Source organism: Microtus oregoni, unplaced genomic scaffold (assembly GCF_018167655.1).
Source record: "Microtus oregoni isolate MIOR12 unplaced genomic scaffold, Mior012 000008F_ref0000371, whole genome shotgun sequence".
Taxonomy (NCBI): domain Eukaryota; kingdom Metazoa; phylum Chordata; class Mammalia; order Rodentia; family Cricetidae; genus Microtus; species Microtus oregoni.
The window spans coordinates 6,016,443-6,040,409 of record NW_024543067.1 but is presented as its reverse complement, the minus strand read 5'-3'; the positions used below and the strand labels follow the sequence as shown (position 1 = coordinate 6,040,409).

Sequence of the window (23,967 nt, the reverse complement as noted above, 5' to 3'; positions counted from 1 at the left end):
GCCCAATTAATTTGATATCTCCCCCCTCCCTAGTTTGATTTGTTTTTTTTCAAGGCAGGGTTTCTCTATGTAGACCTGGCTGTCCTGGAATTCTCTGTAGAGCAGCCTGGCCTTGATCTCAAAGCGGTCTCCCTCTGCCTGCCCGAGCTGAGCCGTTGTGGCTGTCCGCTGTCATCTTTTCAGCTCTGTTTGTGTCCCGGGAGTTGCAGTGTTACTTTGAGTGGGATAATAATTACAGCTTGTAATTACTAATTGTTTATATTATGCCAAGCCTTGTTTTGCGTTTTTTAATGCAATTTATTTATTTATTTTGTTTTTTCAGAACAGGATTTCACTGTGTAGTCCTGGCTGTCCTGTGCCTCACTCTGTAGACCAGGTCGGCCTCAGAATCACAGAGATCTTGCTCTTAGAGTCACTTTATTTCCCAAGGACCTTAATAGTAACAAGCCTTTCCGAGCAGCATTGCTTTATCTCATTCATGAGACTTGTGTCCCTTCTGCTCACTATGCTTAATTTTGTGTCCAGTGTCTCAACAGCTGTTCCTGAAGGCACATCTCGTGGATCTTTTCAGTTTTGGGTTTTACATTTTGATTGTTTTGGTTGAGTCCATAGTAAATCTTCATTCAGGCAATGGTGTTCTAACTATCATATCCGTTTTTGATATTCTTCTCTGATGCAGCTGGAATGTGTTGGGAGCGTGGCCAATGGCATCTCTGTCATGAGCTGGAGTCCTGATCAAGAACTGGTGCTGCTTGTCACAGGTAAAGTTGTCACTGATGCCTAACTGGCAGTGTAAAACTTGCTCCTGGTGTCATACAGTCTCCTTAGGTTCGGAAACTTCTTGGAGCAGTGATAGCAGAGTAAAGCCAAGTTAATCTATTCTTCAGTCTTATCTCTCTGCTGGCACACCAGTTGTTGTGCAGCTTTCTAGCCTTTGGGACTGAGAAGCAGGGTTGAGAGCTGAGGAATCTGCTGAGTTCACAGTGGGAGCCGTCAGTGTCAGCAGAGTTAACCCACTCTAAACGCAGGAGTGCGCTCAGCTTCCTTCACATCTGTTGATTTTGTATGCATTTTGCAGCTGAGTTTTAACCTTTTCAAAGCCCTTAAGCCCCCACAGATTTTCCTCCTGATCACTCTTTTTCATGAGCCAGTTCCCATTCTTGGAGAAACCTTTACAGAACTCTCCTAGACGCTGCATGAGCCTCTTGTCTTTGCTTGCTCTTGGATTTATTTTACTAATTAGGGACCTCTATAGTAACGCCAAGGCCATGGGTGTAGGTGCATATGCCACAGAGTGGATGTGGACGTCACAGGACAACTTGCAGAAGCCAGCTCACCACATGGGTTTTAGGGATCAAGCTCGGGTTTTCAGGCCTGGGGTAGCAGTCGAGCCTGTCTATAAACACCTTTTCACAGCTCTTCTGGGTGCCTGCTTTTCTTTTCCCTTGATACTCGTTTTTTCAGAGAAGTTCAATTTATTTCTGCAGAAGTGTCTTGGAAAACTAGGAGGTTTTAAAGTATAGAGGAGGGCTCTGAGGACATTCATGTTGGGTTCCATACAATCAGTCGCTAAGAATAGCATCTGGTGACTGGCCTGCTGGAGCTTGTGCTTCAGAGCAGTTTGTATGCTGTGTTCTTTCACTCCTCTGAGTGCTGGTGCTATGTAGATCCCTTTGTCTTCTATATCTTCTGCGTGTCTTCCAGTGCTCTAGACACTTGGAATGGTTGATTTATTACAGGAACAAGAAAGTTTTTGATTTGTTCCCCAAAGGTCAGCAGACCCTGATTATGATGACAAGAGCCTTTGAAGTGATCGCAGAGCAGCAGATCCACCAGGAAGATTTTGGTGAAGGTAAGTGTTGGTCTGAATCAAGCTCTAACCTGAAGTTCCTCAGTTCTACTCATTTTCTTATGCATAATACTAGCCATATGCCCAGAGAACTTCAGTCATCCCAGTTCGTAGCAGACATAAACCCCCTGTCTCTTCAGATCTGAGAGGTGGCTTTCTCAGTATTCTGTGCTTAAGGTTTCCTGGACATTACTTAAACCTCAGGAAAGACTTAGATGAGAATTACAGGAAAAGTATTGTTCAAGTTAGAGTAAGAAGAGCATGTTTGGAGTACAGTTTCATAGACCACAAGAAAGAGATAGTGTGGGAGAAGACAGTGTTTTCTCCATGCCAGCTCGATCAGAATCTTCTCTTTCCATGTGACTCTCAGATTTTGCTAAGATCTGGCCAAGATCATTTGGCCTCTGAGGCTGTGAGTATATTGATGGGTCAGGGAGAAGAGATACTTGTGACTGTAAGGAGCTCTGTCAGCTGACCTGATTGAAGGAGGACTGTGAGGGGCTGTGTCTGAGCCATTAACCACGGTCTGACTTCACACTTCCCCCTTACCCACTCCAGGGTAGCATTTGGACACTGCTCTTTTCATCCCTTCAGAGTTGGGTGGTGGGGGTGCACATCTTTAATCCTAGCATTCAGGAGACAGAGGCAGGCGAGTCTCTGTGAGTTACAGGTCAGCCTGGTCCACAAAGTAGGTTCCAGGGTGTCCAGGAATACACAGAGAAACCCTGTCTTTAAAAACCAAAAACCAAACCAAACTAAAACAAAATAATACTAGAGGTGCCTTTTAGCTAAATCTTTAGAATCAAATCGAGGAGTGCTGTGAGTGCTAGAAGCACCGTTACGCTGTTCACTTTTCCCATCACAGGTTCAGTGATGATTTGATGTGGAAGTATTCGGGGAGCCATAAGAGAGGAGAAAACATCACTGGAGATGGAAGGTGGCTAGAGGCTTGAGCTGAGTCTCAGTTACCTTGTGATTGATATTTGATAGAAAATGATTAAGAGTAGAGTACTAGACCAAGGCAGTTGTTCCCTATGGGCACCAAGCTTTATTCAGGGACCTTGGCATAGACAGCATGCTGGGGCACTAGGACAGGATTGCAGGGCTAAAAGATTTTGGATATTGGTGGGGTTTATATGCTGTGGTCATCTTGTTTGTTTATTTCTAATAAGTCGGCTCTTAGTGGTGTGTGTGTGTTAGAAAGATTACAGACACGGTGACGAGTAGGTTCCTGAGGATGAGTGTGGCCCTAGAAGAAGGAATGGATTCAGGAAGAATCTAGTGCTCATCAAGCATATGAGTACAGTTTTTGCAATTAGCTCAGAAACTTTTGGAGTATACGTTTGTGTTTTCCTTTTATCCATATCTAACATGAGAAATATCAGCCTGAAAATTGTTAGAAATAGACTTTGAATATGTCATAGAAGAGGAAAAGAGTTTGCTGTGACCCCAAACGTTTGTATGATGAGAATAAGAACAGAAGGAAAATGGAGACCTGCTGGTATGTGGGTGTGGATGGTGAATTCTTTCATGGATGTTTTCTGGCTGTGAAGGTTTACCATGCATGTGTAGTACCTACATGCAGGACTCTGGCTTCAAGTCAGTGGTGTACAGAGAATCCTCCAATCTTCTGACCTTGTTTAGGGAGCAGATGCAGACAGTGCTAGAAGACTCTAGGGCCCTGGTGGAACTGCAGAGTTTCCAGAGTCTTGGATAAGTCTAATGAGGAACTACATTTGATGACTTGTAGCCCCTTCCACCATCAACACAAAGCTTGGTTGGTTGAAAGCTAAACATTAGAATTTCATTCCTAGCAATTGTTTTGATTTATTTGCTCTGTGATTCATGGACATAGTTTATAAATTCTTCATAGTTCATTCTGACTAATCATTTGGTCAGACTTGTGACTTGTGTCATGCTTTCCAAGATAAGGGCATCTCACCCTCTCAAGATCTTTGCTGTGTATTATTATGAAGCTCGGTTTTTAACATAATGACTGATGCTCAGGATATTGAGTTGTCAGTAACTACCTTCATGAAGAATGAATGAAACGACTTTGTTTTGATTTCATCTGCTTATTGCTTATCTTTTAGGCAAGTTTGTCACTCTCGGATGGGGCAGTAGGGAGACGCAGTTCCAGGGCTCAGAAGGCAGGCAAGCAGCCTTTCCGGTGCAGGTGGTAAGTTTGCTAGCTGTTCAGTTCTACCATCCCTGGAGCACTCCGTAGCTGAGAGAGTATCATACCAATATCTCCTGACAGTGTCCTCTGGAAATGAGTTACCCAGAGAGATACTGTCCTCTTCCTAATGTACTGTGTCCACTCTCGCTGTCTGTTCAGTGGAATACTTTAATTTGTCTCATTAATTTTTCTTTCTTAAAGGCCTTTACTTAAAAGGTCCAGCTTTCAGGAAACAGATTTAAAAACCCATTGCCTACTCAGAAGCAACGCTCATGGGAATGGTCTGGTATTAGATTGTGTTGCTTTAGCACTCCGTATTCCCTGCTGGTACTTTGCTGGGCTCAGTGAAGTCACTTCATGTTTTCTTGCTTTCTGTAATGAGTTCTGCCACTAATTAAAACATGTTTATTAAGGATTACATATGCTGCACTCTGTGTGAGGTATTGAATACATGATAGGAAACAAAACCCGCTATCTGCAGTGGCATGCACACTCTGGGAGAGCACAGACATTAAGCTGATGGTAATTGTCCTGGATACTTTTATGTCAACTTGACACGAGCTAAAGTTGTCTGAGAGGAGGAAGCCTCAATTGAGAAAACGTCTCAATAAGATTGGGCTTTAGGCAACCCTGTAGAGCATTTTCTTAATTAGTGATTGATGGGCCCAGCCCATTGTGGGTGGTGACATCCATGGGCTGGTGGTCCTGGGTTCTATAAGAAAGCAGGCTGAGCAAGTCAGTAAGCAGCACCCTCCATGGCCTCTGCATCAGCTCCTGCCTCCACGTTCCTGCCCCGACTTCCTTCAATGCTGAACTGCAGTCTTAAAGTGAAAACCAAATAAACCCTTTCCCCCAGTTTGCTTTGTTTTGGACTTGATATTTCATCATAGCAATAGTAACCAAGACAGTCCTATATGACATTCAGGGAAAACAGAGCAGGATAGGGAGTGCTGGATATCAGCAGGTGGGATGTGGAAGCCATGCAGAGCAGGTGCCATTTGATTATGGACCTGGAGGAAGTGAAGGCATGAGCTTGTCACTATCCAGAAAGTGTTCTAGGCAGAGGGACTTACGAATACTGAAAACGCTAAGGTTGGTTGTTTTTTTTTTCTCCAAGACGTTGAGGAGGGACTGGATAGTAGGAGAAACGTCAGAGAAGTGGTAAGGATGGGCGTACTTGTAGCCCAGTAGCCCAGTGGTGCCACTTTTGCCTTCACTGCATTTGACATAGGGAACTGTTGGGGGTTTCCATAGCAACAGAATCTGGTTCATCTTCCTTATTGCACTCTGGCTCTTGTGTTCTGTTGACTGAGGGAATCAGGAATGGCTGTGGGCAGCTCCTTTCAGTAGACACTATTGGGGACGAAGGAGGGAGTAGGTGGTACGAACGTCTTAGCTCTGAAACCTTTAGAAGGAACAGCTGTAGGATAGAGATCAGGTGTGCGTGTGAGGAAGACCTTCAAACTGCCAGGGTTTGGGCTGACCAGTAGAAGTGTAATGTAATCTCTTACAGTTCTTAGGAGCTGTTCCTCTAGGATAGATGAACATCCTTATTCCTCTTTGTGCTGGAGGAAGGGTCACTTGTTCCTCTTGGCCACCTGGCTCGCTTAGACCCAAAATAATCATACAGAAACTGTATTATTTAAATCACTGCTTGGCCCATTAGCTCTAGCTTCTGATTGGCTAACTCTTATATCTTACTATATCCCATTTCTAGTAATCTGGCTGAGTTTTACCAGCTGAAATTCCTAGCGTCTGTCTCAGGTGGTGGATCCATGGCTTCTTCTTGACCTCGCCTTCCTCCTCCTATGCTATAGGCCAAGCCAGTTCTTTATTCATTAACCAATAAAAGCAATACATATACAGAAGGACCTCCACACCAGGAGGGAGGGGCCTAGTGAATCTAGTCAGTTTCAGGGACTTCTTGAAGCTATTTTAAGTTTTTAACCTTCCTGCTTAAGGAGCTTCCCTGCAAGAAGGAATGCGTCATCTTAGAGAAAACTGCTTCACAACGACCTTAGACTAGAGGAAGTCTGTGTTTTATGCCAAAGGACAGCATCTTAGTAATACACGGTGTAGTCTACCCAGATCTAATCTGTGGCGGAGCAGAGCTAGCAGTATTTTGAAGTGGAGCAATCACTGGGATGGGAGATGTGCCTGGTGCTCACCTTTCTCCCACTCATAAGCTTGGCTACTTCACGGCTAGAGACACAAGTGGCACAGGAGACCCTTCTTCAGCCCATACTGTCAAGAGCAGGATTGCTGTATCCTGTGTATGCTGCAGTGAATGCTGCTGGTTCTTCTCTACCCATGAAATAGAGCTAAGACTACATTTTGACAGAAGACTTCTTCTCTTGCCATAGTTTCCTAACCGCTTCCCTCGCTGATTGCATTTAATACCTGTATTTGCCGTACCTCTAATGCCCAAAGAAGGAAGGCTATGTTTAGTTTGTTTTTAAATTATTCTTGATTTCTAGGATTAAGAGCCCTTCTAGAAAGGTCCCAAGAGAGTCTCTGAAGCCATTTTCTAGTGTCAATGTCATATAAAAGATGAATATTTGGTGGCCAAGGGTTGTTTGACTTGGGATCATGGTTCCCCAGTAATACTGGTGTTTCTCTCTTTAGCATGAGTCTGCCCTGCCCTGGGATGACCACAGACCACATATTACCTGGCGTGGGGATGGGCAGTTTTTTGCTGTGAGTGTTGTTTGCCCACAAACAGGTATGGAAATAAATTACACTTAAAATTTTATTTAATTAAGCTTTAGAAAAGTTTTTTTTTCCCTTTTGCTTTGAACAGAGTATTGATTACACAGAGTGGGGAAGAGGTGCTGTCTTGGATGGCAGTGGCTTAGGATTAGAAGAGTGCTTTGAGGCTGGCTGGTCTGGCGTCACCTACCCAGTGCAAACTTGAGCATGTAGGGTAGGTGCACGTGAGAGTTATGCTCTAAGTATGTGTGTTTGTTTACTCCACTCCCTTGCAGGGGCTCGGAAGATCAGAGTATGGAACCGAGAGTTTACTTTGCACTCAACCAGCGAGCCTGTGCCAGGACTGGGGCCCCACCTGGCTTGGAAGTGAGTATGAGAATGAGCTTAGGGTTCTTCATGCTTTCCCATCCATCCCTTCCTCCTGAACTCAGCTGGATCCTGGGTTCTTCATAGGGTCCCTCATCCCAGGTCCCACACTGGTTGCATCTCTAGCCTTCTGCAAAGGTTATCACTGTTGATGGGACCATCGTGGGAAACAGCAAGCAGTGCATCTAGTCCTCGTGTGGGAGGCTCTGTGGGACTAGGGGGACTTTTCTGAGACCTGGGTAAAAAGCCGCTTTCCTCTGGAGAGAGATCCCACAGCAGGCCGTCTGCTGGCTGAGAAATCTGAAGGCTAGACTCGATTGCCTGCCTTCCCTTGGCTTCCTCGGTGCAGGGGTTTGTGCGGATTACAGCTTGCCTGTTTTAGGTCCATATAGCTATAGATAGAATAAATGCACCTACTGCTGCAGCATCTGTCACATGCAAATCCAGTAGGCCTTTAGGTTGCAGATACCTTGTTTCCCACCAGTTAATACTGGTGGGACTGGGTGTTACTTAAGTGTTTGAATTAAAACATTAGAGAAAAATGCGAATGAGGGATGTGGACTAAGACAATTTCAGGAGAGAAATGGTGCAGCCCCTGCCTAAGCGTGGAAGATTCATGATCCATGCTACTGAAAAGGAAGGTTACTTAGGATGTCATGCTTAAAATGGTGGAGAAAATAGACTTCTTTTTTTTTTTTTAACCATTCACTTGCAATTTAAATAAAAAAGACTATGTGCAAATGGTGCCTTGCTATTTTTTCCTCTTCCATGTTGGGGTGAACTGCTTGTCAGAACACAAATGGTGGGCTTCAAACTTTCTTGGAATCATCACCCCGCACACACACACACCCCTCTTCCTGACTAGAAAAGGGGACTTTTAATTTTTTTTTCTTCTGAGAAAAAAAATGACTCTTTTGTGTCAGTCTTCTCTGCGCTCAGCCAGCAGCAGGACGAGCTTTTGACTGCTCTAACTCTGGCTTCTCTTTAAGACCCTCAGGCAGTTTGATTGCATCTACTCAAGATAAACCCAACCAGCAAGATGTTGTGTTTCTTGAGAAAAACGGACTTCTTCATGGCCAATTTACACTTCCTTTCTTCAAAGATGAAGTTAAAGTAAGTGTCTGAAGTCTTTGTCGTCCAGTTAGAGCACTCTTCGCTGCAGAGGTTTGGGGTTGCCAGAGGTTAGGAATGGAGGCTTCTGTGTAGAAAAGATGGCTCTTGACTCTTAGAACAGAAGTGGCATTTCTTCTCTGCTAAGAAAAATCACAGAAAGGAAAGAGAAATACTAGTTCTTGCTGTTTATTTTGATGACTAACTTTCCCAGCGATAAATATTTAAACATTAGGTAGATAGCTTATGTACTTAAAATCGTGGGTGGGGACACATGAAACCTTTAATTATGTAAAAATTTTTAAAAATTATGTAGGATAATCTTGTGTACATTTTTGAGAGTTTTTTTAATGAAACTACATTTTTACCTCTATTGTATCATAATTAGTATTAAGTATGTATGACTAATATAATAATTACTATATTTAATGTAGTATGAGATATTACTGTGTCTAATAGTCAAATTTCTTGATTTTTCTAAAAATGTTACATTGCTTTTTGTTAAATTTGTGTTTAAATCTTTAAGCATAATGCATATCTTAAGTCCTTTTTATAATACCAGTTTCACAAATTGGTTTAACAACTGTAGATTACTAACTTAGAGCTGGAGGTCAGCTCCAGTTTTGCGGAGTTATTTGGTTTATGCGTGCAGGGGATTCAGCTATTATAAAGAGTTTGAAGTAGACAGAGGCTGAAGGTCAGGGGTGTCTTTTGTCCTTACCAGGTAAATGACTTGCTGTGGAACGCAGATTCTACTGTGCTTGCTGTGTGGCTAGAAGACCTTCCAAGGGAAAACCATCCTATTCTGAAAAGTTATGGTATGACAGCCGTTGAACTTTGGTTCATGCTTCATGTATTATATCAAAGTAGAAGATTGTGGGGTTTCCTTCCTCTTTCCTCCTTAGGCCTTTGGTGAACTCAGTGTAGCCTGAAGTAGGTAGATGCTGATGGGGAGGGGTTAGGTTTGGATCTCAAGAGGATTTCCATCATGAATTATTCAGAGCTCTCTAGAGAAGCAGAACCATTGGGATATAGATGGAGGAGGGCGGGGAGAGGAGAGGTCAGACTGGCTCTGTTTTAAGGAATTGACTCAAATTGTGCCTGTAGGGGAATTTCTGTGGCAGGCTGTAACTTTAGTCAGGATTTTTGTGTTGTAGTATTGAGACAGAATTCTTTCTCTCCTGGGAATCCTGGTTTTGCTTGTAAGACTTTCATGCATCGTGGGGGTAACCTCTTTCTTTAAAGTCTCTCAGAGAAGAGGGCTGGAGAGATGGCTCAGTGGTTAAGAGCATTGCCTGCTCTTCCAAAGGTTCTGAGTTCAATTCCCAGCAACCACATGGTGGCTCACAACCATCTGTAATGAGGTCTGGTGCCCTCTTCTCGCCTGCAGGTGTATACACAGACAGAATATTGTATACATAATAAATAAATAAATAAATAGTCTCTCAGAGAAGCATCTGGATTAGAGCTTGAGCAGGGAGGGCACCATATGTTAGCAGAGCAAAGACAAACTGTAACCAGAATCATCAGTGCAGGAAGCAAATGCTGTAGAAGTGAGTAGATTTAGGTTACATATGGGATGGACTTTTGTGTAGCTTTTAAGATATTTGGGTATTTAAGTATAGACTTGGGATTAAGTATGTTGTCTTTTTTACTTTCTTCCCCTAGTGCTGGGTAACTAACCCAGGGTCTTAGATTTACGAGGCAAGCCCTCTATTACTGAGCCAACCCCCAACCCTGCTTAAAGTTTTAAGGAAATGTTTTAAGTAATGAGGAGTGGAAACCACTCTAGATTGTATCCTTGTAGTATGGTACTTAGATGCACATTGTATCTGGTTATCTTTTACTCAACTTTGCATGGGAAAAACGTCCTGAAATACTGTCTTAGCTATCTTTTGACATTGATTATTATAGAATTATTTTAGAGAGACCAAACAGGAAGAAGAATTCTTGGAAAAATGCAAAGTTACCCTGTTCCATTCTTGCAGGGTCTGCAGCTCGATCCTCTGGTCTCTGATAGCCTTTCTTTCCTTTCCTCCACACACAGTTCAGCTCTGGACCATGGGGAACTATCACTGGTATCTCAAGCAAAGTCTGCCCTTCAGCACCACTGGGATAAACCAGGTCGTGTCTCTGCTGTGGGACCCAGTGATGCCAGGCCGGCTGCATATTCTCTGTCAGGGCTGGCGTTATATATGCTGTGACTGGCACTGGACCACTGACCGGAGCTCTGGAAATAGTGCCAGTGACTTGGCAAATGTGGCTGTCATTGACGGAAGTAAGCTGCTGGGAAATGTGTCATGAACATGCATGTCCTGATCCAGGGCCTGCAGATGTGCTGGTTTAACCAGAACAGTGGGAAAATACCCGTTTGGTGTTTGCTGTGTTTGATGTGTGACGACTGGGAGCATCATTAAATAGAAAACATATTCTTCAGAAAAACCCTAGTTCCACTCTACCCAGCTTCCCTGTTCAACCATGCTTATAACCTTAGACACTGACTTGTCTGACTTTTGAAGAGAACAGCGGAGCCATATGGGTGGGGCAGTGGGGTCTGTTAGCATTGTATTGGCTGTGCATTGCACTGTGTTTGTAAACTTATCTCTTTCTCTAGGATGCTCAGTCACATCCTAGATATTTATCTTCTGTGGGGATATTGGTGTTTTTAATTAGGTGTAGCTATCAGTGGTAGAGAACTGGATTCCCAAATAAAATAGCCATAGACTATTTGCTATAGACAGTTTTGACACTAAAGTGTTCTGTATAGTGCTTTTAATACTGATTTCTATAATCCTGTTCTATACAGAGAACTTAGTTATGCCTTATTACCAATTTGTACATGGAAAAGTGCTTTGTATTGGTTGGGGGGTGCCTTTGTTAGATGGAGTCTTGGTATATCACCCTGGTGTTCCCTGTGTAGGCCAGGCTCCTGGAACCCATGGCAGCCCTCCTGCCTCAACCTCCCAATGGTGGCCCTTCTGGTTTGGGTGGTATTGTTACTCTAGTTTAGTCTCTCTAAGCTGGAACTTTGACCTCTTGGGTTTTTTGCCCCGATCTTTGGCATCTGAAGTGTGGGCAGTGTAGATCCGGAGGCCACACTAGCCAGCACAGACAGAGCTCCAAACACCCGTGCTCTTTTTACGCTTATTAATGAGGAAACACCAGAAGTTACCGTGTCGAGCTGCTGCATGATGATGCTTCCTGTCTGCTTTTACACACCGAACACCCACATGGCTCATCATCATTTTCATTGTGTAGACAGGCTGTTGGTAACAGTCTTCCGGCAGACTGTGATCCCACCTCCCATGTGTACCTACCGGCTGCTGATCCCACATCCAGTGAATCAAGTCATGTTCTCTGCGCCCCTCAGAAAGAGCAATGACCTTGCTGTCTTTGATGCCAGTAACCAGATCTCTGTCTACAAGTGTGGTAAGTAGAAACACCCTGACCAAGGAGCTCAGTGCAACCCCTGATGCACAATTGTCACACTGTGCTGTCGTCTCAGCACCAGTGCTTCCAGAATTCCAGTCTCATTGATATTCACGGTCATCATATTTATTTGGCTGCATTTTCTTCTCTTTCTATCTTACTTGGTTCATGCATACGTTTCCCTGTGCCTTGATGACCCTGAAGAATCTGTTACTTGAGAATAAAATTCAGCTCTGGGAATTATGCATCATCATCCTGTTTCAGACTTCCCTGCTTTCTCCTTCCTTTGTACACAATCACACACAATCTTAGGACTCTCCTAGGAGCAGTCAGAGTCTTTTCCTGCTTTATAGAGGTGTGTACATGTGGCCATGAATGGGCAGTGCCCGTATGCCTATGTCTTGGAAAACTTGACATTTGGTGTTATTTCTGAGGGTCTGTGGTTGTGCCCTGACAGTTGTAACTTTGGAGTTTTAGTGAGGACAAGCCTCGATAGCGTCCGAGAGAGTAATCAGAGCTAATCAGTTCACAGTGGAGTTCCTGCCTTCACATCAGTTCTTAAACAAGCAGCCTGCTTTTCATGGGAATTCTCTTTGGACAGATCACCAGCTTCTCTGGTTTCGGTTCCACTCTGTGCAGTGCTGTTGTTGCGGCTTTTAAATAGGTCATGCTCACATGTTCATTGTCAGGGCTCTAGTGTGTCAGCTGTTAAGTGCTGCGCAGCACAGTTAAGCGTACAGTGACATAGAAGAAAGTGAGGGGGAGGGGAGGGGTAGTAGACTGTTGGGGGACAGTATCCCCAGGAAGGCTTCTCTGTGAGGTAGTCCTTGAGCAGAGTCCTTGGGAGAACCAGAGGGCAAAATGGCACATGTGGACAAGAACATTCCAAGCATTCAGGTCAGTGACCATAGGAGGACAGTTGAGAGAGGAGAGTGGTGGGTGGGACTTAGAGGTGACAGGGAACAGCTCTTTTAGGGCCTTGAAAGCCTTTTCTCCTAATGAGCTAGGAGCCATGAGAGAGCTTGGGATGGGGTGCGGGGTTTTAGAGGATTGTATTGGCTGCTGTCAGTGAGCTAGATTAACAGTGGAAAGACTGTCTGTAAAGGCTAAGGACTGTGGAGGGTGTGAGACTACTGAGAGGTGGCTGGGGACAGTGGAGATTGATGATAGTGCTGGGGAAGACGGCCTGCTCCTGCCCCTGCTGGTAAATACTGTGGCTGAAATGGTATTAATGGAAAGCAGCTTTTGATGGAGCCTGAAAGGTATGTGGAGATTGAGGAATGGAGTTGAAATGTCATTATTTTTTAGATTGCTTCATTTGTCTTCTAGAGCCCACAAGTTGTAAGATCCTGCATTCTTGGTGTCAGAGCAATAGCTTGCAATGATACTTGCATTTTTGTTTCCTAGGTGATAACCCAGACTTGGATCCCACAGTGAAGCTGGGAGCTGTGGGTGGAAATGGATTTAAAGTTCCTCTTAGCACTCCTCAGCTGGAAAAGAGATACAGGTAGGTTCCTGAGTAGTTTTGTGTCCCTGGGAGTAGGATCAAGTAGCATTTTGTCCTGAGTTCATCCAGCCTGTGTTCTGGGAAATGTGAAGTAGGCCATAGCTGAGCCTGGTCACTTAGTGTACTGGTGCTCTGTATCCCACAGCTGCCTTCTCTAGGGAGACTCCCGTGAGAAGATGGAGGTAAAGACACCAGGGCACAGTTGCATTCACTCATGTAAATGGGGATATACATGGTGCTAGTTGTGAATGACTGAATTCAGCCTCTATCTTGGTCTTGTTCCAGATTACAGAATTTCTGGGTGTTGTAATTTTAGACTCTCAGGTTAAAATCAGAGTGCACTTTCCCGTTGATGCAGCAGTACAAACAGTTTGGTATGATTAAGAACCTCGGATCCATTGGAGGCATTTACAGAAGGGCATGGGAGCCAAATCCTAAGTCCTGGCTACAGAGCACCAACAAATAAGAGAACAGAATTAGAGGGTAAGCAATGGCTTACCCAGGATCATGGACCTGCTAACTGCAGGAGCCAGAGTTTGATTCTCTTCAGTTTGGAATGTTTCTCTTCCTAATTACTAGGTACACCCAGTACAAAATTAATAGAAACAAGTACAACAAGTAAGAGAATCTAGAAATGGATTTTTAGGTGAGTCATGTATCTAATATATCCGTAGTTTTCAAGGAAGTCTATGCTGTGGTGCCTGCATATGGAATGCTGGGGAGAGAGCTTGTATTCCTTGGTTGTATGTTCTGCTAGGCAGCTCCAGTTACCACACTAAATCCCTGAGATCTGGCAGCTTGACTCCTTGTGTTTGGGGCTCTAACAGCCTCTCAGCCCCATTGCTTTGGCTCAGGCTTCCTGTTTGTAGCACCTCATGGCAACTGTGGGTAGAGAACTACACTACCACACCTCTTCTAGTGAGAGACCCTGGGGTGAATGGTATTCTTAGGGATGGCACCTGCTGTTGTCCTCCAGCTTGCACATGAACACACGGGACAGACAGACACATGTAAGAGTCACAGCCTCAGTTCCTTGGCATGCATATCATTTTACTGTTCGTTTATTTATTTATTCATCCCTATTAATTTTACTGTGACTCCATGTGATGCTATGACCTATCATTTACACAGTTATGGCTTAGAATATATTAAAAATCAAGAGGGAGGAAAATCCCAGTCATTCAGAGAAAATAGGAGGACATGAGTCTTCATTTTGATCCTTGGGGAAGAACTGCTTGAGGTTGGGAAAGAATTGGGAAGAAGCTGGTGAGAACCAGATCCAGGAAGGCCTGTGTGGTGAGGACTGTGGGCGAGCTATGTGCAGTGGAGACAGTGTAGAGGGGGACCTAACGGAAGAGGCAGAGCAGACTAAGCAGAGCAGCTAAGCTGACTTGCCCCTGGACCCAGAGGACAGGAATTCTCCTTTGTGAGGTGACAAATGATGCCCAGATCAGGAAAGTGTTAGAAGCAAGGAAGCTGTCCCCGGTTTTAGTTGATTGGATGTGAGGTGCTCTGGAAAGGGTCCTGTATCTTCTGAGGCAGATAACTGCTGGTGACGGATTGAGTGCCGGCCATTGGTATCTTGGGAGAGCCCTGTGGTTTAGTAGCCTAGGCACAAGGGTGAGAATTTTCTTACATAGCCAGTTTCAAAAGGATACTCTTCAAATGTAAAGATCTTAGGATATGAGGAAGTGGATTTAAAATAAGTCCTACATTCTTAAGTCAGGCAAACATTATTTTGGAGTGTTGTGGTGTTTGGTATTCACATAAGGCTTTTTATTCTTGAGACTCTGATGCATGTGTCCAACGAAATATGATCACATCCGTCCCCATTTCCCTCCAGCTCTGCTTTGCCATCCCCCCTCCCAAACGTAATCCTTCTACCTTTATGTCTCCTCTTTTTTCTTTTCTTTTTTTTTGAATTTTCGAGACAGGGTTTCTCCATAGCTTTTGGTTCCTGTCCTGGAACTAGCTCTTGTAGACCAGGCTGGTCTCGAATTTACAGAGATCCGCCTGCCTCTGCCTGGGATTAAAGGCGTGCGCCACCACCGCCCGGCTATGGCTCCTCTTTGTATAATTTACTAAGTCCAGCTAGTGCGGCCCATATGTGCATGAGTGTGGAGCCATTCACTGGAACCTGGGCTCCTACCCAGTGCCACGTCCTCAAAAATGAGCATCTAATGCAGCCACTATGAACTGCCAGTGGATCCCTAGGAAGGCTGGGGCCTGGAGTCATCCATACCATCTGTGCAGGTCCCTACTGCTGCTGTGAATTCGTGGTTGCGGTAGCCTCGTCATGTCCATTCTTTCAGTCTCCTCTCCACGGCTCCTGGAGTCTTAGGAAGTTAAGGGTGGTGGTTGGTACAGATGTTTTATTCAGGGCTGTAGCGCAAGTTCTGTTTCTTTAAATAATGAGTTGACTGTAGTTTTCCTTTATAAGGAAAGGTTTTTAAAGTTCTCATCTTGGACACTCTTTACTATTCGAAACAGAATTCAGCTTGGGAACGGTGAAGATGAGGAGGTAAACCCGCTGCAGCTGAGCTTTCTCACCTGGATTGAAGAAGCCGTTTTCCTGGCCATAAGCCACAGTCACACCAGCCTGCAGTCTGCCATTTGCCGTCTGACTGTGGCTCCTTCTGAGGCGGATGAGGAGCAGGGACAGCTGGTTGTCAGGTATCGTGGTTCATTCGTGTATTCAGTATGTAAATTGGCCGTGAAGTTACACATTGTGTGTATGGACACAGGGCAAGTCTTCCTTGTTAGACAATAGATCAAAATTGTGTCAAGAAATAGTAAAATGGAGCCTTCAAATAAGCAAAACATTTGTAAGTTGTATATTTTATTTAGTTATCCACTGAGATTTCACAAAGTAAACATTAGAGTTTACTATTGATTTTAATAGATAGTTACCGTGGTCAATCCTCATGGGCCAGTGTAGTAAAGAAACTACATTTACTTTTAAGTAGTATCATCAAACTTGGCCCTCCTCTTCTCTGTGTGGGTTTGTTTACACTAGAAAGCCTCTTTCTTTGCCAGTTCTCCATCCCCGGGCCTGAGCGTGTTTGACTCATGACTTTATCTGTGTCACGTAACAGTGTTGACAACTGAAGAGATTTCTGTCATTCAAGTCCTGGGGTATAGTAGAGAAAATTTCTGGCTAGCTCCCAGAATGCTTCAGGTTTCCAGTGGAAGACTGGCTGCTTAGTCTTGTGCTCATTGGTTTGTAACTAAAGCTCTACCTGTTACCATGGTGATGTTAGCTCACAGCTTCATGCTGTGGAAGAAGCCTGCTGTGAAGATCTCTGTTGGCTGTGTTCTACATTAGACCCGCGCTGCCCCGAGTTCCGCAGAACCCTGCTTTCTGACAACACAGCAGTGGATTAGGAATGTCTACACTGTGTAGTTTCCACTGTCTTCAACATTAGTGTTCTAAGTAAAAAAGCCATTTATAGTTCTGATGTTTTAATTTTTGTTTCTCAAAAGACTACTTTTTTGTTCATATAAATCCTAATGTCTCTAAGAGATGGTATGGCACTCAGTCTTAAGTGTTGCTAGCCTGCATTTACTGTGGCTATGCACTGTAAGCATGCTCTTCTGTGTGTGTTACCCATATGAATCCATTTGTTCTCTTTACACCTCTTTGACATATGTGCCCTCAGCACTATGTACTGTGGACTTGCCACTGAGGTCTAAAGAATCAGCTGACTGGTCTGGTCAAGCAGGAGCCAGATCCAATCCCATTGTCCTGCTCAGTCTTCCCAGACTCTCTGGAGGGTAGTTTGTCCCTCATTAAATAGAGTCTACTTCTCTGTCTTTCTTTTTTTTCCTTCCTTCCTTTCTTTCTTTCTTTTTTTTTTATTTATTTTTTCTTGGAAAGAAAAAATTTCCGCCTCCTCCCATCCTCCCATTACTCTCCCCTTCCTCCCACTCCCCTCCCCCTCCCCCCACTCCTCCCCCACTCCAGACCCTCCAGACCGAAGAGTCAGGTGGAAAGTCCAAGGTCCTCCCCGCTCCATCTAGGTCTAGGAAGGTGAGCATCCAAACTGGCTAGGCTCCCACAAAGCCAGAACATGAAGTAGGATCAAACCCCAGTGCCATTGTCTTTGGCTTCTTTCTTTTTAAAGATTGGTTAAAAATAAACATCTTGAATGGAATCCTAGCATTGGCTTTATTTCTGTAGGTGCCGTCTCCTTTAAGAAATTGTACTTTTCTCCATCATTTATTTATGTATTTAGGGGTCCCGAGGGTTGAACCTGGAACCCTGGATATGCTGGGGGAAGCACATATCCTCAACCTTCTTATTTTCTTTATGTTTGTCTGTGCATCATGTACATGCAGTGCCTGTGAAAGCCAGAAGAGGGCATCAGATCTTCTGGAGCTGGAGTTATGAGCGCCCTTGTGGGTACTGGGGACTGAACTTGGGTCTTTTGTAAGAGCAGCCAGTGCTCTAAACCGCTGTGCCATCTCTACAGCCCCACTCAGTGTTCCTTTTACTTTTTTCTTGAGACAGTGTCAATAAATAGCCCTGGCTGACATTGAATTCAGACTGTAGCTTAGACTTCTCCGGAGCTTGCAGTCCTCCCTAAGTAGCTGTGATATTGATTACAGGCTGATCTCACCAAGCCTACCTGATGCAGTTTATTTATTAAGAAGAAAGGTGGGTATTGTGGCACATGCTTTTAATCTCAGCATTTGGGAGGCAGAGGCAAACAGATCTCTGAGTTCAAGGCCAGCCTGGTCAACATAGTAAGTTCCAAGATAGTCAGAACTACATAGTGAGACCCTGTCTCAAAAACAACAAACACACACACCAACAAAGAATATGTAAGGAAGTCAGTACATTGCAGTACATTATAATGAGCTGCCGCGTGAGTAGGGAACAGGTAATCCCTTCTCCATCTGTGACACTTCCACTTTGTGTGTTACATCAATATAGGCAGTGTGTCCCGAAGTATCATTGTTAGTTTTCACTGTGGGAAAATCAGTGAATCCATTTTTAAGAAAGACTATCTCTTTTACACTTATCTCCTGTTTTTTTTTTTTTTCCTATGTATGTGTGTTTTGCTTTAGTTCATCTGTGACAGTGGACGGGGTCATCATTGGTTTATGTTGCAGTTCCAAAACCAAGTCATCTGTGGTCCAGCTGGCTGATGGCCAGCTACTCAGGTGCTTTTGGGGTGAGTATCGGAATTTTAGGAAAACAGACTTACAAATAAATAATTCTTGAGACTATGTACTTGTGAGTATCTTGTCAGCACTATTTGATTATTTGTTTTATTTATTTTTATTTTTTATTTATTATTTATTGATTGATTGTTTATTCCCAATCGTTTTTAGTTATTATTAATTGTTTTTGGCATACAAAGTGAAAGTTTTCATTACGGCATTTCCATGCATTGTTTTTGTTGATTGCCCTTCCCCACTTGTCTCTCATCCCCCGTCCTGGAGGTCCTCTAACTCCCTTCTGTGTGTATGTCACTTGCATTCTGTTGCCCTCTTTTTTTATTCACCCCCCCCTCCCAGGGCCTCTTCTTCCCATCCCTTTACCTCCTTTGTAGTGTCATGGCCTATACCTACACTCCATACGCATAAAGAAATTAAAGTCTAGTGTCTTTGTATAAGAGAAGCGTGCAGTGCTTGTCTTTATGAATCTGAATAGTTCACTTGGTTGTTTGTTGTTTTTTGCTTGTTTGCCTTGCTGGATTCCAGCCCAGGGCTTCATGCACCCTTGGCAAGCACTGAATTACTGAGTTACACCTCAGCCCAACGACTAAGCCTCCTAACCCTGGATGCCATGCTGTAGAACAGTGTTGACAGACCCAGTCTGCTCCTGTTTGAAATAGCCTATTGCTACTCTAGAGAAATGTGGAGAAGTCCATATTTCTGTGTTTTTGTGTTGGCTTCTTTTGGGGGGTGAGAAGGGGATGTTGTTTATTTTGTCCTTTCAGTGCCTCACAAGAAAGAGCTGGTGAGCTATTTGTAAGCTAAATTTGCCAATCTTACTACAGACTCACCGGCTCTGACTGTGGAACCCTGGAAGAACGCTGAAGGATTTCCTGTTCAGTTTGCTCACCCATGCACACAGGTGGAAGTGGCCGTGATTGGAGGACAGGTAAATCAACACAGCGCAGGGAAGCTCACCATGGAGAACAGACAGTGCCAAGGGCAGTGGGTGGAAAAGCATGGGTCTTGCAGCTGAACCTGTGTCACCACTAAATCCCAGGGTCGTGACAGGAGATTTCTGCTCTCTCTTGGCCCCCACCTTCTTCATTTAGAAAAGGGGAAAGTCAGTCTTGTAAAATTCAGGAGAGAATTATGAAAAACCTCAAAGCCTATCCTCAGTAGCACACCTTCTCCAACAAGGCCACACTTCCTAGTCCTTTCCAAATAATTACACCACTGGGAACCAACTATTCAGATACATGGGCCTATGAGTGTCATGGTCATTTAAGCCACTATCTTTTGATATAGATAGGAGAGTGAAGGCAAGGAGCAATGTATGATGGTAGCAAACAGTGAGGTGTTTGGGGATAACTAGAGGATGATAGTTAAAGTCTCCGAGGCAGTGGTTAGTGTGCAGAGACATAGAGAACACTCTTCCTAGAAAGGAGAGTAGTCCCAGGAGAAGGTTCTGGAATTACCTAAGTTTAGAAAGATGGCAGGGTACATGGCAGTGCACAGTAGATGCTGCAGACCACAGCCCCCTCCTGTTGTGCATCCTGGCTCGGGCCCTGCCTTAAGGTACAAGCTGTGCTGTTCTTCCCACTTGAGGTGGCACAGAGCAGGAGGACGACTTTGTCCCTGCCAGGAGTATAAGTCACTGTTCAGTAAGACTCTTCACTTGACATAAATGAACAGAAATGTTGGGCATAAAGAGAAATAAACACTACTTTTTCCTTTTAATCTGATAAATAGTTAGCAGTGAACTCCTCTACCCTCGCCCATGTTTTTAGTCATCAGAGAGATGTGTTCTCCTTCATGTTGGATATGTGGTTCTGGCTGCCTGGTTGGAGAGGGATGGAAATAAGAGGGGAGGTCAGCGTAGACTCTTGGGTGTGCAGTCAAAGAGAGGAATGAGATCGATTCAAAATAAGTGGAGTCAATAGAGTGGCTTGCTTGATTGGGCGGTGGCATGTCCCTGAGCATGGCACTAGCCTTACCTTAGACAGAGGCTCAGGGAATCACAGAGCACTAGAACTGCATGGTGAAGACCATAGGTGTAAGGGCTTGTGAATAGAGTTGCGTGTAATTTCACTTTTGTTTCTTTGCAGGAGTGTGTCCTTGGTCTGACTGACAGGTTTCGCTTTTTCGTCAATGACACTGAGGTATCTAGGCTTGGGTTGGGTTGGTCTTTCTCACAGTGTTCTTTCCAAGTACAAACTCTAACTTCCCTTGGGCTTAATTTGCTTGTTGCAGGTTGCATCAAATATCACATCATTTGCAGTGTGTGATGAGTTTTTACTGTTGACAACCCATTCCCATACCTGCCACTGTTTTTCCCTGAGATGTGCTTCACTTAAAAGTAAGCTTTTTCTCTACAAGATGGGGGTATCCCTTTTTCTAGTGTCTTGAAGTCTTGATGATTTTTAAATTCTTTACCTACTTTGGCTGTTTACCACAGAGTCCTGGTCTCATATATTATCTTATTTGATGCAGTGTATACATATGTTTTACATTGTGTCCGTGTATGTGCAAATGTGCATACCTTTACCTTTGTGAATGTGCATGTGGGCACACAGGTGTCCATGGAGACCGGAGGCATTGAATACTCTGGAAACTGGAATTACGGTCAGTTGTGAGTTGCCCAGTGTGGACATTAGGAACTGAGCTTGGGTCCTCTGAAAGAGCAGTGCATACTCTTAACTCTTGAGCCGCCTCTCTAACCCCTCAACATAGTATCTTTGCTAAACCATTCTGTTTCAGTTCCTAGAGACTTCACAAATCAAATCCTAACTTAAGTAACACATTCTAAAATATTCTTGATGAAGTTTTATTAAACAGATCATCTAATACTTTATAGATCCCCTACAGGCTATGTGCTCTAACTCTTCGTTGTGATTCTTTCTCATTGCTCAACTACCATTGCACTTCTGGACATCATCTTGTGGTTTGTGGGGGATTAGCACTGAGTTTTGTTGCATTGCCTCCCCCTCTCCCCAGTATTCCTTATTCCGAAAGGCCAGCTTATTTTTCTTGTTGCTGACTTGGAAACAGGAACTCTTTCTGCCATTGGTATGATTATAGTGTGAAGGTCATGCTAAGAAATAGAAATGCTCTTCAGTTCCTGTATTTCCCAGTTGCTTAGGAAACTGTGTATGTGAGTATGTGAGGGTCCTTTGCAGCAGGGAGATTACAGGAAGGCCCAGGGGTCTTGAAGCTGAGTGGGAGAGCAAATGGACTTGCCATTAGCTGAGTTTCAAATACGGGGCAGATTCAGCGGGAGTTAATGGAGTGTGGCCTTGCTGTGGTCATTCTCAAGTCTCAATCAGTGGTATTTTTAGTGTTACAGACTGGTCTGTGCGGCAGTAATGAGGCCAACGGAGAAAGCCTGCGGAGAGTGGAAAGGGGCTCCCGGATCGTCACAGTTGTTCCCCAGGACACAAAGCTTATACTACAGGTAAGCTCGGTCCTTCAGGCTTTCTGTTGTCACTTAGTCACCTCCACAGAATACTTACGTGTTGTAGGAGGCTGCTTATTCATTTCCCGGTCGCCCAGACTCCTAAATAACCACACAGAAACTGTATTAATTAAATCACTGCTTGGCCAATCACTATAGAATATTTCTAGCAAGCTCTTACATATTAAATTAACTCTTTTTCATTATTTCATAATTTACCATAAGGCTCATGGCCTACCAGCAAGGTTTCAGTTGGCAGCTCATGTCTTTCCCCTCTGGTGGCTACATCGCATCTCTCTGATTCTGCCTTCTTTCTCCCAACATTCAGTTTAGCTTTCCCACCTTGCTCTACTCTGCTGAAACAGATTCTTTATTAACCACTGGTATTCACAGTATACGGAGGGGATTCCCACGTCATGTACAGGCTGCATCTTAGGCTCTATTGTACTTTTCAGCCTATTACAACCCTTCTTTCTTGGCTCTCTATTGGCCATGAAGGAATGTTGGTTAATAAAAGCTCTGACCAATAAGATTTAAAGGGAAACTTGCTTGAAAGTCAAGATAAACATTGAACACAACTGAATTCTGCTAATTGTTCATTGTATAGCATTGTGGTGGTTCAGGAAGAGTTAAGTGGAACTGTGCATCCTACTGCTTCAATGATTTCCAATTGATTAGAGATGTTTGATTTCTTTTGAGATGCCGAGGGGAAACTTGGAGGTTGTTCATCATCGGGCCTTGGTCTTGGCTCAGATTCGGGACTGGCTGGACAAGTAAGCTGCCTGTGACTGTTCCTGTGTGCACGTAAGGACATGTAGTCCAGGCTCCTGTGGTAACTAACTATACATTTGGAAAAGAAAGTAATGTGTCAACTGTTAGGTTTTTCCTTCTGTAGTTTCAGACTGAAAATTGGGAGGACTTGTTTATTATATGGGTTGTAATCTGAATATAGCCGGTCTGTGTTGTAATGAAAATATACTAGGCCAGGGAACTTAGTTTCTCATGAAATATGCTTTTTGTCCATTTTCTGTCTTTGCAGTCTTATGTTTAAGGAAGCATTTGAATGCATGAGAAAACTGAGAATTAACCTCAATCTGATTCACGATCATAACCCTGAGGTAGTTTGCGCATCTGACTTATCCTCTGACTTTACTCTTGAGCAAAGACGATCTGAACTGTAACGCTGTGCTCTTTCCTTCGATAGGTATTTCTTGGGAACGTTGAAGCCTTCATAAAGCAGATAGATTCCGTAAATCATATTAACTTGTTCCTCACAGAACTGAAGTAAGTATTTTGATAATTCGTGTGCATCATATTCCAAGTATTATCTCTTGATAAAGAAATCAAGCTCATATAGCTGGAGAACAGAAGTCTCTCTAAACATAAAAAGTCAGTGTCACAGTGATGGCCAGCAGGGCTCCTCTAGATCTTTAGCAATGGCAGTTTTAAGCTCTCCTCCTGAACTGTTATTTGGCTTATTTCTTAGGTTTGCTGTAAAACTATTCTTCTCATGAGATTGCCATCAAATATGATCCTTTCTCTGTAATGATTTTTCCCAACTTCTTAATGAAACTTTTTAAAACTAGGAAAATGCTGACTGTTGGGAATGTCTAGTGCCACCACCCAGGCTCTGTAGTTCCTGCTGTCCTGTCCACACACCCTCTTCTTGTTTTAGATAATGGCAAAGGAAGTTGAAGCAGCACTCCATTTATTTCACCTTGCGTAGCTTTGGCTAGAATATGCTCTTAGTGTGGGGTAGTTAACTGCTACAAAATGTCTAGTACTCCGTTCAGTGATTTTCCGCACGTTTCCACATCATTTAATCCAGTTCATACACTCTCCACTAGTCCTTGTGCCCCAGCTCTTGGGCAGCTACTGTTTCAGCACAGGTCAGCCTTGTCTGTTTAACAACATAATCTAGCCAGAAAGTATTCACTGTGGTGTGACTATAGCGGCTTTCACTGCTGGAGTTGAACTCAGCCGTGTTTTGCATGCATCACTAGTTCATTCATTTTGAATTGTTCATGGTGTGCTGCTGTGTAAATTACACTATCCTTTCTTCATTCTCTGGTTACCTGGACACCTTGGTTGTATCCTGCTTTAGACTTTTGTGGGTATGTTTGATTTCTCAGTACTTGAGTAATTTTCCTGGTCTCTTTTTGTTTATTGTCTCAGAAGCCTGCCTAATGTATGCTAGTAGT

The 23,967-nt window shown here is 43.8% G+C and overlaps 1 protein-coding gene across 1 annotated transcript in view; it reads left to right on the top strand.

The window, feature by feature from the left end:
- Positions 1-23,967, top strand: part of Elp1 (elongator acetyltransferase complex subunit 1) — a 55,397-nt gene that overhangs the window by 8,449 nt on the left and 22,981 nt on the right. Inside the window, exons 4-22 of the mRNA XM_041657516.1 lie at positions 680-761; positions 1,772-1,852; positions 3,943-4,028; positions 6,654-6,750; positions 7,013-7,103; positions 8,093-8,216; positions 8,938-9,031; positions 10,261-10,491; positions 11,472-11,642; positions 13,050-13,149; positions 15,640-15,822; positions 18,220-18,326; positions 19,158-19,261; positions 20,421-20,474; positions 20,566-20,671; positions 21,651-21,766; positions 22,466-22,539; positions 22,806-22,884; positions 22,971-23,050. Coding sequence (XP_041513450.1) covers positions 680-761; positions 1,772-1,852; positions 3,943-4,028; positions 6,654-6,750; positions 7,013-7,103; positions 8,093-8,216; positions 8,938-9,031; positions 10,261-10,491; positions 11,472-11,642; positions 13,050-13,149; positions 15,640-15,822; positions 18,220-18,326; positions 19,158-19,261; positions 20,421-20,474; positions 20,566-20,671; positions 21,651-21,766; positions 22,466-22,539; positions 22,806-22,884; positions 22,971-23,050 — 2,060 coding nt within the window. The remainder of the gene's footprint in view (positions 1-679; positions 762-1,771; positions 1,853-3,942; positions 4,029-6,653; positions 6,751-7,012; positions 7,104-8,092; positions 8,217-8,937; positions 9,032-10,260; positions 10,492-11,471; positions 11,643-13,049; positions 13,150-15,639; positions 15,823-18,219; positions 18,327-19,157; positions 19,262-20,420; positions 20,475-20,565; positions 20,672-21,650; positions 21,767-22,465; positions 22,540-22,805; positions 22,885-22,970; positions 23,051-23,967) is intronic.